The following is a 19,621-nucleotide window of genomic DNA, read 5'->3' on the forward strand; positions in this document are numbered from 1 at the left end:
CACGTGTTCCAACAGCGTGGTTTCGTAGTAAAAGAGTGTGGGTACTAGACTGGCCTGCCTGCAGTCCAGACCTGTCGCCCATTGAAAATGTGTGGCGCATTATGAAGCGCAAAATATGACAACGGAGACCCCGGACTGTTGAACAACTGAAGTCGTACATCAAGCAAGAATGGGAAAGAATTCCACCTACAGAGCTTCAACAATTAGTGTCCTCAGTTCCCAAATGCTTATTGAGTGTTGTTAGAAGGAAAGGTGATGTAACACAGTGGGAAACATACCACTGTCCCAGCTTTTTTGAAACGTGTTGCAGGCATCCATTTAAAAATGAGCAAATATTTGCACAAAAACAATAAAGTTTATCAGTTTGAACATTAAATATCTTGTCTTTGTGGTGTATTCAATTGAATATAGGTTGAAGAGGATTTGAAAATCATTGTATTCTGTTTTTATTTACATTTTACACAGCGTCCCAACTTCATTGGAATTGGGGTTGTAAAAGAGGACGCTGACTGCTACAGACTGGTCGAACACCTACAGGAGTTTACTGCAGATATTAAACAACCACAGCCTCCTCAGAACGTCCAGCCTGCTCTGTCTCTTCCTGTACAGGTGGTTGGCGTGGGTTGTCTAGTGCAGTTTGCTGTGCAGCCACAGCCTGAGGTACGTGGAGGAATCCACAACCTCCACCTCAGCTCATTTTACAGAAATGGTCAAGGATTTTGGTCTGGACTTCCCAAAGTCAATGGCCAGCTCCTTTGTCTTTGAGGTGTTGAGCTGTAGATGGTTTGTGCGGCACCAGGCAGCAAAGTCCTTCACTCAGCTCCTGTACTCTGGGTCTCTGTCATCTCTGATGCCTCCAACAATGGCTGTGTCATCTGCAAACTTCTGGATGTGACACAGCTTAGAGTTGTAGCAGAAGTCAGAGGTGTACAGGGTGAAGAGAAGAGAAGCCAGCACCATGCCCTGGGGTGCTCCAGTGCTGCTATTCACAGTGTCAGACGTGGTGTCCCTCAGCCTGACATACAGTTAGGCTGAGTCAGTACCAGTCCTGCACCCTGCGTTCTCAGGGTGCAGGACTACAGAGCCTTCTCTTATTGCACACCTGTTTTGTGGAATGATCTCCCTATGGAGATAAAACACTCTGATTCTGTAGAGACATTCAAGTCCAGACATAAGACGTATTTATTCTCCCTTTTGTATGGCTAGCATACTGGCATAATATGGTACCTCAACTTCTAATCTAAATTCTGGGTCTGTTAGTGGAGCTTAGGGCTAGCGGACGTCGACCATCTTAGTAATTTCTCTGCTTTTCTATCGATTTACTGCTGATGAATTATACCTTAGATGCCTTTTTTCTGGCTGACTGATTCTGCTCTCGGGGCCTTGTTCACGAGTGAGGGGACAATGGAGCATGAGATTGGCCGGAGAATCCGCGCAGCAGGGGCGGTGTTGCATGCACTTTATCGTACTGTAACTCTCAATCTACTGGTCAGTCTTCATTCCTACTCTCACCTGTGCTCATGAGAGTTGGGTCATGACTGAAAGAACTAGATCGTGGGTACAGGAGGCCATAATAGGCTTCCTTAGGAGGGTGGCTGGCGTCTCCCTTAGACATAGGGTCAGAAGCTCGGTTATCCGTGGGAAGCTTGGAATAGAACGCTGCTCCTTCAAGTTGAAAGGACCCGGCTGAGGTGGTTCGGACATCTGGTAAGGATGCCCCCTGGGTGCTTCCCTAGGGAGGTGTTCCAAGTACATCCAGCTGGGAGGTGACCCCGGGGAAGACCCAGGACTGGGTGGAGAGATTATATCTCCACACTGGCCTGGGAACACCTGGGGATCCCCCAGTCAGAGGTGATCAATGTGGCATGGGAAAGGGAAGTCTGGGGTCCCCTGCTAGAGCTGTTGCCCCCCCCGACCCAATCCTGGATAAGCAGTTGAAAATGAGTAATGAATGAATGAGTGATTCTCCTCTTTTTCTCTCTGTCTGTGGTAAGCATAATGTTGCTTGGGATTGCAGGACTGACCACTACAAAACACAGGCTGCTAGACTGTCTGTGAGATGCCAGGCCTGTTGCTGTGCAGTCTGCATTTGGCATGGATGCTGTTGCAGGAACAGGCCCACTGATGGCATGAGGAAACCCGGATTTGAGGTGCCATCTAGAGATGGGTGTGATGTCTCTTCCAGAAACCATCCTGTGCACCGGAAACATTTCCAGTATGTTCCTGTATGTTCATTTTGTGAATTGTTCTGTAATTTGTGTCTGTATCATGGCCTGAGCAGAAGGTCAACCCTTTGAGTCTGGTCTGTTTGAGGTTTCTTCCTCAGAGAGAGTTTTTCTTTACCACTGTTGCTCCAGGGGTTGGTAAGGTTAGACCTTGTGTGAAGCACCTCAAGGCAACCTTGTTGTGATTTGGTGCTATATAAATGAAAATAAATTGAAATTGAAATTGGATGACCCCTACCTGTGGTGCAACCACCTGCATGGTCTTCTCATCAAATGAATTGTTTTTCTTTTGTAAAGTTGTGTTTTCGGTTTCCTGTTTCTTCAGCTTTGTAAAACTTTAGAATGGCTTAAGCAGTTGTTCACCCCTCTGAGTCTGGTCTGCTTGAGGTTTCTTCCTCAAATCATCAGACAGAGTTGTTCCTTACCACTGTCACCTGTGTGCTTGCTCTAGGGGTTGGTAAAGTTATAGGCCTTACTTACTGAAGCGCCTTGAGGCAGCTTTGTTGTGATTTGACGCTATATAAACTAAATACATATTTTTGTGGTTCTGGAGGATAGTTTTCTAGTGTATTCAAACCCGATCCAATGAGTTCTGTTTAAATATGAGGTTAGAACATTTTAATTTGATCAATTTTTGGAGGAGGAACGGTTTTTATTATTCATTCATAAATTTTTAAGCATTGACCAGCAGGAATATTTATTTTAAAGGTAGTTTTTGTTGATTATAATTATTATGAAGCCATTATCAAGGTCTTAGCCATTAAACTTTAGTTTTATTTTTAATATGAGCTACGTTAACTTATTTTAAATAGTTCTGTAATTGTTTATTTTACTTGTATCTGTTTAAATTGTTGTATGTTTTTTGTTTGGAGCAAAGCGGAAATAAAGTGTTTCCACTTTACTGTGTTCTAATGTGCTTTAGGTTGTACAAATAAATTCAGTCAATCAATCAGTCTTCTGAATTGTGACAAAAGTTAGTTTCAGTTTGAAGGGACTTCAAAGTGAAAACGTCTTTATCATTTTCCTGCTTTAATCCGTCTGTTTAGTCTGAGAACTTCACGCCTGTCGTTTTTTTTTACGGTGTTTTGGAAACATGAGTGTGAGAACTCTTGTTCCCGGTCAGCGTGTCCACACGGACCACTTTACATCAGGACCACACCGTCCGTTCCTTCCAGTGTTCCGCCTCCTCTGAAATGAACCGTCGGGAAAAGTGTTTTTATGACCTCTTAAAGACATTTTGGTGATTACGTCACTGGTCCACGATGCACCCTCATGTGCTGCGTGGCGGTGCGGGGGCGGCCGTGGCCGCCCGCAGACTGAGCTACATCCTGCGGACGGTTTTAGGACCAGAGGGTCGGATCTGGAGGAACCACCAGATCAAAGTTCTCAGCACGTCATCAGGTAAGACCCAGAAACGAAACACTGAGAAGCAGCACAGAGACACTTAGAACCAATATAGAGACACCTAGAACCAGCACTGAGACCATTAGAACCAATATAGAGACACCTAGAACCAAGACACTTAGAACCAGCACTGAGACCATTAGAACCAATATAGAGACACCTAGAACCAAGACACTTAGAACCAGCACTGAGACCATTAGAACCAATATAGAGACACCCAGAACCAAGACACTTAGAACCAGCACTGAGACCATTAGAACCAGTATAGAGACACCTAGAACCAAGACACTTAGAACCAGCACTGAGACCATTAGAACCAATATAGAGACACCTAGAACCAAGACACTTAGAACCAGCACTGAGACCATTAGAACCAATATAGAGACACCTAGAACCAAGACACTTAGAACCAGCACTGAGACCATTAGAACCAATATAGAGACACCTAGAACCAAGACACTTAGAACCAGCACTGAGACCATTAGAACCAATATAGAGACACCCAGAACCAAGACACTTAGAACCAGCACTGAGACCATTAGAACCAGTATAGAGACACCTAGAACCAAGACACTTAGAACCAGCACTGAGACCATTAGAACCAATATAGAGACACCTAGAACCAAGACACTTAGAACCAGCACAGAGACCATTAGAACCAATATAGAGACACCTAGAACCAGCACTGAGACCATTAGAACCAATATAGAGACACCTAGAACCAAGACACTTAGAACCAGCACTGAGACCATTAGAACCAATATAGAGACACCTAGAACCAAGACACTTAGAACCAGCACTGAGACCATTAGAACCAATATAGAGACACCTAGAACCAAGACACTTAGAACCAGCACTGAGACCATTAGAACCAATATAGAGACACCCAGAACCAAGACACTTAGAACCAGCACTGAGACCATTAGAACCAGTATAGAGACACCTAGAACCAAGACACTTAGAACCAGCACTGAGACCATTAGAACCAATATAGAGACACCTAGAACCAAGACACTTAGAACCAGCACTGAGACCATTAGAACCAATATAGAGACACCTAGAACCAAGACACTTAGAACCAGCACTGAGACCATTAGAACCAATATAGAGACACCTAGAACCAAGACACTTAGAACCAGCACTGAGACCATTAGAACCAATATAGAGACACCCAGAACCAAGACACTTAGAACCAGCACTGAGACCATTAGAACCAGTATAGAGACACCTAGAACCAAGACACTTAGAACCAGCACTGAGACCATTAGAACCAATATAGAGACACCTAGAACCAAGACACTTAGAACCAGCACTGAGACCATTAGAACCATTATAGAGACACCCAGAACCAAGACACTTAGAACCAGCACTGAGACCATTAGAACCAGTATAGAGACACCTAGAACCAAGACACTTAGAACCAGCACTGAGACCATTAGAACCAATATAGAGACACCTAGAACCAAGACACTTAGAACCAGCACTGAGACCATTAGAACCAATATAGAGACACCTAGAACCAGCACTGAGACCATTAGAACCAATATAGAGACACCCAGAACCAAGACACTTAGAACCAGCACTGAGACCATTAGAACCAATATAGAGACACCCAGAACCAAGACACTTAGAACCAGCACAGAGACACTTAGAACCAGCACTGAGACCATTAGAACCAGTATAGAGACACCCAGAACCGAGACACTTAGAACCAGCACTGAGACCATTAAAACCAGCACAGAGACACATACAAGTGAAACACTTAGAACCAGCACTGAGACCATTAGAACCAGTATAGAGACACCCAGAACCAAGACACTTAGAACCAGCACTGAGACCATTAGAACCAGTATAGAGACACCCAGAACCAAGACACTTAGAACCAGCACTGAGACCATTAGAACCAGTATAGAGACACCCAGAACCAAGACACTTAGAACCAGCACTGAGACCATTAGAACCAATATAGAGACACCCAGAACCAAGACACTTAGAACCAGCACTGAGACCATTAGAACCAATATAGAGACACCCAGAACCAAGACACTTAGAACCAGCACCGAGACCATTAGAACCAATATAGAGACACCCAGAACCAAGACACTTAGAACCAGCACCGAGACCATTAGAACCAATATAGAGACACCCAGAACCAAGACACTTAGAACCAGCACCGAGACCATTAGAACAGTATAGAGACACCCAGAACCAAGACACTTAGAACCAGCACCGAGACCATTAGAACCAATATAGAGACACCCAGAACCAAGACACTTAGAACCAGCACCGAGACCATTAGAACCAGTATAGAGACACCCAGAACCAAGACACTTAGAACCAGCACTGAGACCATTAGAACCAATATAGAGACACCCAGAACCAAGACACTTAGAACCAGCACTGAGACCATTAGAACCAGTATAGAGACACCCAGAACCAAGACACTTAGAACCAGCACTGAGACCATTAGAACCAATATAGAGACACCCAGAACCAAGACACTTAGAACCAGCACCGAGACCATTAGAACCAATATAGAGACACCCAGAACCAAGACACTTAGAACCAGCACCGAGACCATTAGAACCAATATAGAGACACCCAGAACCAAGACACTTAGAACCAGCACCGAGACCATTAGAACCAATATAGAGACACCCAGAACCAAGACACTTAGAACCAGCACCGAGACCATTAGAACCAATATAGAGACACCCAGAACCAAGACACTTAGAACCAGCACCGAGACCATTAGAACCAATATAGAGACACCCAGAACCAAGACACTTAGAACCAGCACTGAGACCATTAGAACCAATATAGAGACACCCAGAACCAAGACACTTAGAACCAGCACTGAGACCATTAGAACCAGTATAGAGACACCCAGAACCAAGACACTTAGAACCAGCACTGAGACCATTAGAACCAATATAGAGACACCCAGAACCAAGACACTTAGAACCAGCACTGAGACCATTAGAACCAGTATAGAGACACCCAGAACCAAGACACTTAGAACCAGCACTGAGACCATTAGAACCAGTATAGAGACACCCAGAACCAAGACACTTAGAACCAGCACCGAGACCATTAGAACCAGTATAGAGACACCCAGAACCAAGACACTTAGAACCAGCACCGAGACCATTAGAACCAATATAGAGACACCCAGAACCAAGACACTTAGAACCAGCACAGAGACCATTAGAACCAATATAGAGACACCCAGAACCAAGACACTTAGAACCAGCACCGAGACCATTAGAACCAGTATAGAGACACCCAGAACCAAGACACTTAGAACCAGCACCGAGACCATTAGAACCAGTATAGAGACACCCAGAACCAAGACACTTAGAACCAGCACCGAGACCATTAGAATCAATATAGAGACACCCAGAACCAAGACACTTAGAACCAGCACCGAGACCATTAGAACCAATATAGAGACACCCAGAACCAAGACACTTAGAACCAGCACCGAGACCATTAGAACCAGTATAGAGACACCCAGAACCAAGACACTTAGAACCAGCACCGAGACCATTAGAACCAATATAGAGACACCCAGAACCAAGACACTTAGAACCAGCACCGAGACCATTAGAACCAGTATAGAGACACCCAGAACCAAGACACTTAGAACCAGCACTGAGACCATTAGAACCAATATAGAGACACCCAGAACCAAGACACTTAGAACCAGCACTGAGACCATTAGAACCAATATAGAGACACCCAGAACCAAGACACTTAGAACCAGCACTGAGACCATTAGAACCAATATAGAGACACCCAGAACCAAGACACTTAGAACTAGCACTGAGACCATTAGAACCAGTATAGAGACACCCAGAACCAAGACACTTAGAACCAGCACTGAGACCATTAGAACCAATATAGAGACACCCAGAACCAAGACACTTAGAACCAGCACTGAGACCATTAGAACCAATATAGAGACACCCAGAACCAAGACACTTAGAACCAGCACTGAGACCATTAGAACCAATATAGAGACACCCAGAACCAAGACACTTAGAACCAGCACTGAGACCATTAGAACCAATATAGAGACACCCAGAACCAAGACACTTAGAACCAGCACTGAGACCATTAGAACCAATATAGAGACACCCAGAACCAAGACACTTAGAACCAGCACAGAGACACTTAGAACCAGCACTGAGACCATTAGAACCAGTATAGAGACACCCAGAACCGAGACACTTAGAACCAGCACTGAGACCATTAAAACCAGCACAGAGACACATACAAGTGAAACACTTAGAACCAGCACTGAGACCATTAGAACCAGTATAGAGACACCCAGAACCAAGACACTTAGAACCAGCACTGAGACCATTAGAACCAATATAGAGACACCCAGTACCAAGACACTTAGAACCAGCACTGAGACCATTAGAACCAATATAGAGACACCCAGAACCAAGACACTTAGAACCAGCACTGAGACCATTAGAACCAATATAGAGACACCCAGAACCAAGACACTTAGAACCAGCACTGAAACCATTAGAACCAATATAGAGACACCCAGAACCAAGACACTTAGAACCAGCACTGAGACCATTAGAACCAGTATAGAGACACCCAGAACCAAGACACTTAGAACCAGCACTGAGACCATTAGAACCAATATAGAGACACCCAGAACCAAGACATTTAGAACCAGCACTGAGACCATTAGAACCAATATAGAGACACCCAGAACCAAGACACTTAGAACCAGCACTGAGACCATTAGAACCAGTATAGAGACACCCAGAACCAAGACACTTAGAACCAGCACTGAAACCATTAGAACCAATATAGAGACACCCAGAACCAAGACACTTAGAACCAGCACTGAGACCATTAGAACCAATATAGAGACACCCAGAACCAAGACACTTAGAACCAGCACTGAGACCATTAGAACCAATATAGAGACACCCAGAACCAAGACACTTAGAACCAGCACTGAGACCATTAGAACCAATATAGAGACACCCAGAACCAAGACACTTAGAACCAGCACTGAGACCATTAGAACCAATATAGAGACACCCAGAACCAAGACACTTAGAACCAGCACTGAGACCATTAGAACCAATATAGAGACACCCAGAACCAAGACACTTAGAACCAGCACTGAAACCATTAGAACCAATATAGAGACACCCAGAACCAAGACACTTAGAACCAGCACTGAGACCATTAGAACCAATATAGAGACACCCAGAACCAAGACACGTAGAACCAGCACTGAGACCATTAGAACCAATATAGAGACACCCAGAACCAAGACACTTAGAACCAGCACTGAGACCATTAGAACCAGTATAGAGACACCCAGAACCAAGACACTTAGAACCAGCACTGAGACCATTAGAACCAATATAGAGACACCCAGAACCAAGACACTTAGAACCAGCACTGAGACCATTAGAACCAATATAGAGACACCCAGAACCAAGACACTTAGAACCAGCACAGAGACACTTAGAACCAGCACTGAGACCATTAGAACCAGTATAGAGACACCCAGAACCGAGACACTTAGAACCAGCACTGAGACCATTAAAACCAGCACAGAGACACATACAAGTGAAACACTTAGAACCAGCACTGAGACCATTAGAACCAGTATAGAGACACCCAGAACCAAGACACTTAGAACCAGCACTGAGACCATTAGAACCAATATAGAGACACCCAGTACCAAGACACTTAGAACCAGCACTGAGACCATTAGAACCAATATAGAGACACCCAGAACCAAGACACTTAGAACCAGCACTGAGACCATTAGAACCAATATAGAGACACCCAGAACCAAGACACTTAGAACCAGCACTGAGACCATTAGAACCAATATAGAGACACCCAGAACCAAGACACTTAGAACCAGCACTGAGACCATTAGAACCAGTATAGAGACACCCAGAACCAAGACACTTAGAACCAGCACTGAGACCATTAGAACCAATATAGAGACACCCAGAACCAAGACATTTAGAACCAGCACTGAGACCATTAGAACCAGTATAGAGACACCCAGAACCAAGACACTTAGAACCAGCACTGAGACCATTAGAACCAGTATAGAGACACCCAGAACCAAGACACTTAGAACCAGCACTGAAACCATTAGAACCAATATAGAGACACCCAGAACCAAGACACTTAGAACCAGCACTGAGACCATTAGAACCAATATAGAGACACCCAGAACCAAGACACTTAGAACCAGCACTGAGACCATTAGAACCAATATAGAGACACCCAGAACCAAGACACTTAGAACCAGCACTGAGACCATTAGAACCAATATAGAGACACCCAGAACCAAGACACTTAGAACCAGCACTGAGACCATTAGAACCAATATAGAGACACCCAGAACCAAGACACTTAGAACCAGCACTGAGACCATTAGAACCAATATAGAGACACCCAGAACCAAGACACTTAGAACCAGCACTGAGACCATTAGAACCAGTATAGAGACACCCAGAACCAAGACACTTAGAACCAGCACTGAGACCATTAGAACCAATATAGAGACACCCAGAACCAAGACACTTAGAACCAGCACAGAGACACTTAGAACCAGCACTGAGACCATTAGAACCAGTATAGAGACACCCAGAACCGAGACACTTAGAACCAGCACTGAGACCATTAAAACCAGCACAGAGACACATACAAGTGAAACACTTAGAACCAGCACTTAGACACTGGTCAGACTTTCTGCTTCCTGTCAAACGTCTGGCAGCAGCATTTTGAACCAGTTAAAGACCCCTAATGTTGGACTGCTGCAAACCAGAAAATAGAACATTGCAATAGTCCAATCTAGAAGAAACAAACACATGTATCAAAGTCTCAGCATCAGCCATAGACAGGATGGGACGAATCTTTGCTATATTTCGCAAATGGAAGAAAGCAGTCCTCGTAATGTCTCTAATGTGGAGGTCAAAAGACAACATAGGATCGAAAATTACCCCAAGATTCCTCGCTTTGTCCATATGATGTATAATACACGATCCTAGGCTAAGCGTTAACTGGTCAAATTGATGCCGATGTCTCACTGGACCAACAACTATCATTTCAGTCTTATCGGAGTTTAAAAGTAGAAAGTTGCTAGACATCCAGCTTCTCACTGATGCAAGGCAATCTTCTAAGGATTTTATGTGAATGAGATTACCAGCAGTTATCGACATGTACAATTGAGTGTCATCAGCATAGCAATGAAAGGCAATCCTAAAACGCCACAGTATATTCCCAAGGGGTGCTACATAAAGGGGAAAAAAGCAGGGGGCCTGAAATGGATCCCTGCGGAACCCCAAACTTCATGTCCCTAAGATCAGAGGTAGTGTTATTGTACAAAACACAGTGAGAACGACTGGACAGGTATGATGTCAACCACGCAAGAGCAGTTTCAGTAATCCCTGGAAGACCCTTAGAACCAGCACTGAGACCCTTAGAACCAGCACAGAGACACCCAGAACCAGCACAGAGACCCTTGCAACCAGGACAGCGACACTTTGAACCAGACACCAGGAGGTTCCAGATGTGTGCTTGTCCTGATCTGAACAAGTCAGAAAACAAACTGAAGCTTTCTCAGGTCACATCTTCCATGTGTCACTGCAGTGAGAGCGAGTTCAGTCTGGATTTATTTCATATCTGATTAAATTGAGAGTCTACATTATGCAGACCATGTGATCAGATCCGATCTGTGTATCTGTGTGACAGTCACCATTTAAGTCATTCACACTGCTGCACTTGTGCCGCTGTTCACATGCCACATGGAGTTCCAACTGATCTGGATTATAAATGTATTTGATGATGAGTTTATAAGTATCTGTATACTAAGAGACGGTTTTGTGTGTGTGTGTGTGTGTGTGTGTGTGTGCGCTCCTCTCCTGTCCAAACAGCACCTCGGAATAGACCGTTGTTACATTGTCACTGTGCATGCTCAGTCGTGCGTAAATCTTGTGTGACTAAGTGCGAGCTCCCACCTCTGCTGTTGTCATGGGGACCGTGAATTGCTTATTTGTCCACTGTTGTACTATGATCACCCACAATCCAAAAAAAAGTGCTAAAACAGGATGAGACGTCTTAAAACAGTTTGCCTGCTAACAGGCTGATTTATAAAGTGCAGACCTGGCAACCGCCTCAAAATGAAAGTAAACTGCGCCCTTGACCAGATGTTCAGCTGCTTACAGTGTGCAGTTTACTGTTTCTAAATGGTGGAAAGATATTGAGTTGGTGTTTTCGTTCCATGACGACTGGAGCAGTACACTGTAATGTTTTTGATGAATGAATGAAAGAAACATGTTTTATAGCATTCTTGTAATCTGCCTGGCAGCACTTCCTTATGGAAAACTCCTGTTTTTCCAACTTTCTTCCCAAACACAGCTGTCATTTGTGTGAATCACGTTTCATTCAATACATTAAATGTAGTTTCATACAAGCTATTTTTACTGTTGCAATGCTGAATGATTTTTACAAATAAAGCTGTGACAAAAATGTGTGCACACAATTACAGCTTATGGCACCAGTGTTCTCTATTAAATATTGTCTTATTGGTCTGATCGGGGATCTGACACATTTAACTTTGCCCAGCTTTCTTTGGGCACATTACAGACATTTGTCTCAGTGTTATCCATAGATTCAGTCACGTGGGTGTATTTTCACAGAGGACACACGCCCACATTAAAAGGCTCTGCTTCCCACGATGTTCTACATGAAAGACTTGCAGAGTACTCAGTGCACATGTGCCAAACAAAGTAACAACGGTCTGTTGAACTAAACTTGGCACACATATACTTTGACATATGGGGAGTGACATAGGAGCACTTTAGTAACAGTAGTAGTAATAGCATCTGTCTCTTCTTGGGGCAGATTTAGTTGAGCCATAACATTTCTCTGGAATCCAGGATAGGTGGGAGGTGATAGCTTTGTTGGTGAAGATGAAATTTTCATTTCAGTCTCTGACTTAAACCCCGGTCATCGGGTAGTTTTTATTTATGCTGCTGCTGCTGCTGGTGTGTGTGTGTGTGTGTGTGTGTGTGTGTGTGTGTGTGTGTGTGTGTGTGTGTGCGTGTGTGCGTGTGTGCGCACATGCATGCGCGCCTTTGTGCGCGGTGAGTCATTGAACTGCAGAGAACAACTGTCCCTGGTGGGACTCGTCATAGGGCTCCCGGGCGGGACTTGTTGATTGGAGCTCAAGCTCCACATGGTCATGTTGGAAGGACAAGCGATAAGGAGTAAAGATTCAGCTGTGACTCCTTAACTCTTCTTTTAGGAGGAAGTGAAGCAGCTTGTGAGCTGCAGTCATGAAGGAATTAAAACTGTCCAATGTGCCAAAGGTCACATCTGAGTGAAATCAGGGATTCCAGTGTCTTCTACAGATAAAGTGTTCGGAAGAGGCCTAATGTGGTGGTGATGGGCTGACGGGTCGGAGAGGACCAGAGCTAACACTGCAGAGGACAGAGTGGTGAAGCTTGAAAGAGGAAGAACTGGATCAAAGACAACATTTTCAATAACAAGAAGTGGTTTCAGCAAGAGGAGGAGTGGCACAAATTTGGACTGGGTGAAGAAGATTTGGGTTGGAGGGCAGGAAGTGGATCACCTGGTAAACTGTGACATGCAGGAATAAAGAAGAAAACCAAACCAAAGAGAAGGAAGTGAGCGGGGCAGTGGGAGGAGCCAGGGAAACAGGATTAGAGATGGTGGATGAATAATTACAAACACGAGAGGGAGAAAGACTTTTAGAATAAGACAAAGTGAGGAAGGACATTAAAGCAGGTTAGGTTTTGAAGAAATGCAAGATGGCGGAAGGAGCAGAAGTTGAAAGATTGACAGAGTCCCAAATGAAGAGCTGACAGCCGGAATGACAAGGAAGGAAGTAAAAGGAATCCAGGATTCACAGAACTGTTCAACCTCACGTTGTCCTGGCTGAGATCTTTAATGTCCAAACATTCATGTCAAACCTTTGCTGAGAAGCTGACTGAAGGACAAAAGTTATGGTCAATGTCAGAAAATGTGACGGGTTAGAAATCAGTGGAAGGTGAAGGTCGACGTGTCATGTTGAGCTGTTTGTTTGTGTGATAGGTGACACAGTGCGGATCGGAGACGTTTCCTATCAACTGAAAACACCTCAGAACCCAGAACTTGTTCCCATCAAACACAGTACGTAGCACGTGTGTGTGTGTCTGCGTGTCTGCGTGTGTGTGTGTGTCTGCGTGTGTGTGTGTGTCTGCGTGTGTGTGTCTGTGTGTGTTTGTGTGTGTCTGCGTGTGTGTGTGTGTGTGTGTGTCTGTGTGTGTGTGTGTGTCTGCGTGTGTGTGTGTGCGCGTGTGTGTGTGTGTGTACGTACGTGTGTGGCTCTGATGGCCTCCTTGCGTGTCCCTCTGACAGTTTCAGACTCTGTCCCTCAGTCTGTGGCTCAGCACCTGAGATGGATCATGCAGAAGGACCTGCTGGGCCAGGATGTGTTTCTTATTGGTCCTCCGGGACCCCTGAGACGCTCCATCGCCATGCAGTACCTGGTGAGCATGTCCACATACACACACACCCAAAGTTCTCCATCTCCAAATGTCCATATTGTCTGGTTCTGTAACCTCAGAAATTTTCCTTGAAGTTGATACACGACTTCCAAACATCCTGATGTTCTTGTCACCTTCCTCTGCCCTTTCATGATCACACAGTTTAGTTTCTTACTCAAAAACAAGTGCGTGTGTTTTCCAAAAACATCACAAAAACCTGGTTTAGTCACTCAGTTCTTGCGGCTTGTTCTTAATCCAGACCTGGTTTTAGTGCTGCACTGTTGGCCTGTGGTGCGGGCGTGCACGCTCCAGAGTTCTGCTGTGGTTCCTTGTAACCAGTTTAACTTTGTTCAACAGTTTGTTTAACTTTGTTAAACTGTGTTATTGTGTAACCGTTTTTTGTGTTGTGTTGCTGAGCAGGAGCTGACCAAACGTGAAGTGGAGTACGTGTCTCTGTCCAGAGACTCCACAGAGACTGACCTGAAACAGAGGAGGGAGATCCGCTCAGGATCAGCCTTTTACGTAGACCAGGTAAATCTACTCAGGCTTTGTGTACCATCTGTGATAACATAATCATGGTTTCTGCAACGGCAGCTGAAGAAATGTTCGTCTGTTCTGCCACTGGCACTCAGTATAAATGACAGAGAGAGGAGTGGGTACTCAGTCGGTTGTGTGACAGACTGGATTTGTCTCTGCCATCATTGTTGTGTCATCTTTTTTTCTTTTTTTTTTGTAGCTGGCTGCGGTGTGTGTTGCCTGTACCCGTGCAGAGCAGGTGGTCTGGAAACATTTTGAATGTTGAATCTGTGCTATTGCTGAGTTGATTGTCTTCAACATGCCCCTTTAAGTAGCTCCACAGTTGTGATAAAATGACATACAAGTCCTTTTCCACAAGATATTACTGACATGTCCAGGACTACATCGCAATTGTAACCACGATATGAGACTGTTATTATATAATCACCAAATGGTGTGATTTAATGAAATAAATCATCATGGACTGCAGTGTGTGTCGGAGATTAAAGTTCTCCATCCATACGGCGGGTTGCTGTCCATTGGGCACCCAAAAGACAGCATTTGCACTGATGCCGTCCTGATGCAGAATCAAAGTTGGACACAAGATATAAAATTTACTGCCTTCAAAGTGTTGCAATATTAATTTTTAGAAAAACATCTGTTTTGTTTTTTGTTTTTTCTCCCAGCAGCGAGTCCTGTCTGTGTGTGTGTGTGGCGGGGGGGGAAGTTGAGTGTCTTTCAGCGCTGTAATGACACAGCGAGCAAAGAGCAGAGTTTTACACACATATTTTTAATCCTTTCTTTTCTTTCAAAGTCTGTTCTGAGTGTCTCTGTGAGTGTCCTCGCTGTGGTTAAACTAAAAACACGAGCTGTGATGCATTGACAACAAACACTAACGCTTTTTTGTTTGTTTTCCAAAATACGCCTAAAATATCTTTCTGAGGATGACATGTGCTGATAAAACCTTATTACCTCTCAATCAGGTTGTGCTTTCTACAGAAATACACAGATTCTTGATCGTTCCTGTTCAGAGACTGCAAACCAGGGGTGGATCCAGACGGGAACAGGGTGTTGTGGTTGGCACGTTCCCACCCACAACACCCCTTGATTAAAGGTCCACTTTTGAAGATATTTTTCATGCTACTACTACTACTACTACTACTACTACTAATGATAATTGTTGTGTGGGCCGCTGAAGAGGAGGTACTGCTGGCTCACCACCACCGGATGGCGCCCTGCTTGGAGTGCGGGCTTCAAGCACAAGAGGGCGCCAGAACCACTGGGAGTGACAGCCGTCAATCATCCTCAACACCAGCTGTCACTCATCATCTCATCATCACCATCACCATAAAGGCCGGGTGGCGACTCCACCTCCTCGCCGAGAAATCTCCTACGATACAAGGTAATCTCTCTGCTGACTTATCCGTCAAATAATAATCTGATCTGTTTTGCAGCTGTTTTTTTCCTGGTGGTATTTCCTTGACTGGATTTTCGGAGCTGCACGTGTGTATGATTGGAGGTGGAGGCTCTCCCTCCACAAGAATCAATAATCAAGGTTGCTGGGTGTGAGGATTCACACTCACTACCTTCTGTTTTTTCTGCCAGCAGTACCAGGGCCGACAACGGAGGACAGAGACCACCTGGGGACTCGGGGCTTGGCGGCTTCGGTGTTCTTCAGGCCGTTGGTGGTAGAAGCGGTGTGGGTCCCGGCTCTTCGTTCATCTGAGGTCTCCTATCTTCGAGCCTGCCCGCAATCCTCTTGTGTGTGATTGGCAGTACCTTTGTTTATTTTACGTTGTGTTCTTGTGCAACATTAAATTGTTACTCCTTCCCTTATCCATTGTCCGTTCATTAGCGCCCCCTGTTGTGGGTCCGTGTTACGACACCTTCCCAACAGGATTTCTCGGCCATTCGTCATGGATCCCGAGGGGCGTCAACCACAGCTTGAACAGCCAATGGGAGAACAGGGAGCGCAGGCGTCAGCAGGAGGCGTGGTAAGTGATCTGCAGCAAATCCTTACCGCTTTCACTGCTCAGTTACAGCTGGTAACTGAGCAAAATGCAAGCCTCAATCAGAGGATGGAGGCTCTCACCGCCAGAGTGGAAGCACGCGAGTCAAGCGTCGCTGCAGTGTCTCCTCCTGCTGGTCCGGGGCCTAATGTAGATGTTCCACTGGCCGTTCAACTACCCCCCCCACCGTCCCCTGAAGCTTACATAAGTCCTCCTGAACCGTACGGAGGCTGTGTGGAGACGTGCGCAGACTTCTTGATGCAGTGTTCGCTCGTTTTTGCACAGCGTCCAGTCATGTACGCGGCAGACGCCACCCGGGTGGCTTATGTAATTAATCTGCTTCGAGGTGAGGCACGCGCTTGGGCTACAGCGCTCTGGGAACAGCAGTCATGGCTTCTGACGTCATACGCTGGGTTTATACGGGAGTTCAAACAGGTGTTTGATCATCCCAACAGAGGCGAGACCGCCTCGACCGTGCTGCTGTCACTGAGACAGGGGCGTCGGAGCGCGGCCGATTACGCTGTCGACTTCCGCATCGCGGCTGCGAGGTCGGGTTGGAATGACGTCGCGCTCCGCGCCGCCTTCATAAGCGGACTGTCTCCAGTACTGAAGGAGCATTTACTGGCTAAGGACGAACCGCAGACTTTCGACGGGCTTGTCACTCTGGTTATACGCTTAGACAACCGTTTGAATGAACACCGTCGGGAGCAGGCCGGGGGGCGTGGCCGGGCACAAGCCGTCCCTCTCTCTTCCGGGTCTGACGGGGTGACGTCGTCCTCACGCTCCATTGCCGGTGGGCTCCGTGTGGCAACAGCTCCCCCTGCTGACGAAGCTATGGACACGAGCAGGGCTAAAGTGAGATCAGATATTAAACAAAGGAGACTGGCCCGCGGGGAATGTTTTTACTGTGGCTCATGTGAGCACCTGTTAAAAGACTGCCCCAAACGGTCAAACACCAACGCCCGTCCTTAGACACTGGGCTAAGGGTGGGCCATAACATGTGCACGGGAAGTTCCCGCAAATCAGCACGAATCCCAGTGGTAATCCTGAGTGGGGATTTAACCCTTCACGCCCCAGCACTGGTGGACACGGGGTCCGAAGGGAATCTGTTGGATAGCAGATGGGCAAAGGAAGTGGGGCTCCCCCTAGTGGCTCTGCCTTCGCCCTTGAAGGTACGGGCACTAGATGGCACTCTACTCCCGCTAATCACACACCGGACCCAGCCTGTGACCTTGGTTGTGTCTGGGAATCACCGGGAGGAGATAGTGTTTTACGTGACATCTTCTACCTCCCGAGTGATTTTGGGTTTTCCTTGGATGGTGAAGCACAATCCCCGGATCGATTGGCCGTCTGGGGTCGTGGTGCAGTGGAGCGAAACCTGCCACCGGGAGTGTTTAGGATCCTCGGTTCCCCCCGGAATGACGGCTAAGGAGGAGGTTAAAACCCCTCCCAATCTGACGGCGGTGCCAGGGGAGTACCATGATCTGGCTGACGTCTTCAGCAAAGATCTGGCGCTCGCCCTTCCACCACACCGACCGTACGATTGTGCCATCGATTTGGTTCCGGGCAGTGAGTTCCCGTCCAGTAGGCTGTACAATCTCTCACGTCCGGAACGCGAATCAATGGAAACCTACATCCGGGACTCCTTGGCCGCCGGGTTGATCCGGAACTCCACCTCCCCGATGGGTGCTGGTTTCTTTTTTGTGGGCAAGAAAGACGGCGGACTTCGTCCATGCATCGATTACAGGGGATTGAACGAGATCACGGTTCGCAATCGATACCCATTGCCCCTCTTGGATTCGGTGTTCACACCCCTGCATGGAGCCAAAATATTCACCAAACTCGATCTTAGGAATGCGTACCATCTAGTTCGGATCCGGAAGGGAGATGAATGGAAGACGGCATTTAACACCCCGTTGGGTCATTTTGAGTACCTGGTCATGCCGTTCGGTCTCACTAACGCCCCCGCGACGTTCCAAGCCTTGGTTAATGACGTCCTGCGGGACTTCCTGCACCGGTTTGTCTTCGTGTATCTGGATGATATACTCATCTTTTCCCCGGATCCTGAGACCCATGTCCGGCATGTACGTCAGGTCCTACAGCGGTTGTTAGAAAACCGGCTGTTTGTGAAGGGCGAGAAGTGTGAGTTTCACCGCACTTCTCTGTCCTTCTTGGGGTTTATCATCTCCTCCAACTCCGTCGCCCCGGATCCGGCCAAGGTTGCGGCGGTGAGGGATTGGCCCCAACCAACGAGCCGTAGGAAGCTGCAACAGTTCCTCGGCTTCGCAAACTTCTACAGGAGGTTCATTAAGGGTTACAGTCAGGTCGTTAGCCCCCTGACCGCCCTGACCTCCACCAAAGTCCCCTTCACCTGGTCGGACCGGTGCGAGGCCGCGTTTAGGGAGTTGAAACGCCGGTTTTCATCTGCTCCAGTTCTGGTGCAGCCTGATCCTACTCGCCAGTTTGTAGTAGAGGTGGACGCCTCAGACTCAGGAATAGGAGCCGTGCTGTCCCAGAGCGGGGAGTCCGATAAGGTTCTCCATCCTTGTGCCTACTTTTCCCGCAGGTTGACCCCCGCTGAACGGAACTATGACGTGGGCAATCGAGAACTCCTCGCGGTGAAGGAGGCTCTAGAAGAGTGGAGACACCTGTTGGAGGGGGCTACGGGGCCTTTCACGGTTTTTACGGACCACCGGAACCTGGAGTACATCCGGACCGCCAAGCGGCTGAACCCCAGGCAAGCCCGCTGGTCCCTGTTCTTCGCACGCTTTGACTTCCGGATCACCTACCGCCCCGGGACCAAAAATCAACGATCTGATGCATTGTCCCGGGTGCACGAAGAGGAAGCCAAGGTCGGGTTGTCGGACCCCATCGACACCATCCTTCCCGAGTCCACTGTCGTGGCTAC

General features: G+C 46.6%; 1 protein-coding gene across 1 annotated transcript in view; it reads left to right on the top strand.

Annotated features, from left to right (window-relative positions):
- The first annotated feature begins 3,390 nt into the window (after window positions 1-3,390).
- LOC117505997 (von Willebrand factor A domain-containing protein 8-like) overlaps window positions 3,391-19,621 on the top strand; it is a 71,328-nt gene continuing 55,097 nt past the window's right edge. Inside the window, exons 1-4 of the mRNA XM_034165541.1 lie at window positions 3,391-3,626; window positions 13,755-13,832; window positions 14,061-14,191; window positions 14,609-14,719. Coding sequence (XP_034021432.1) covers window positions 3,488-3,626; window positions 13,755-13,832; window positions 14,061-14,191; window positions 14,609-14,719 — 459 coding nt within the window. The 5' untranslated portion in view covers window positions 3,391-3,487. The remainder of the gene's footprint in view (window positions 3,627-13,754; window positions 13,833-14,060; window positions 14,192-14,608; window positions 14,720-19,621) is intronic.

The sequence above is a fragment of the Thalassophryne amazonica genome, unplaced genomic scaffold, assembly GCF_902500255.1.
Source record: "Thalassophryne amazonica unplaced genomic scaffold, fThaAma1.1, whole genome shotgun sequence".
Lineage (NCBI taxonomy): Eukaryota > Metazoa > Chordata > Actinopteri > Batrachoidiformes > Batrachoididae > Thalassophryne > Thalassophryne amazonica.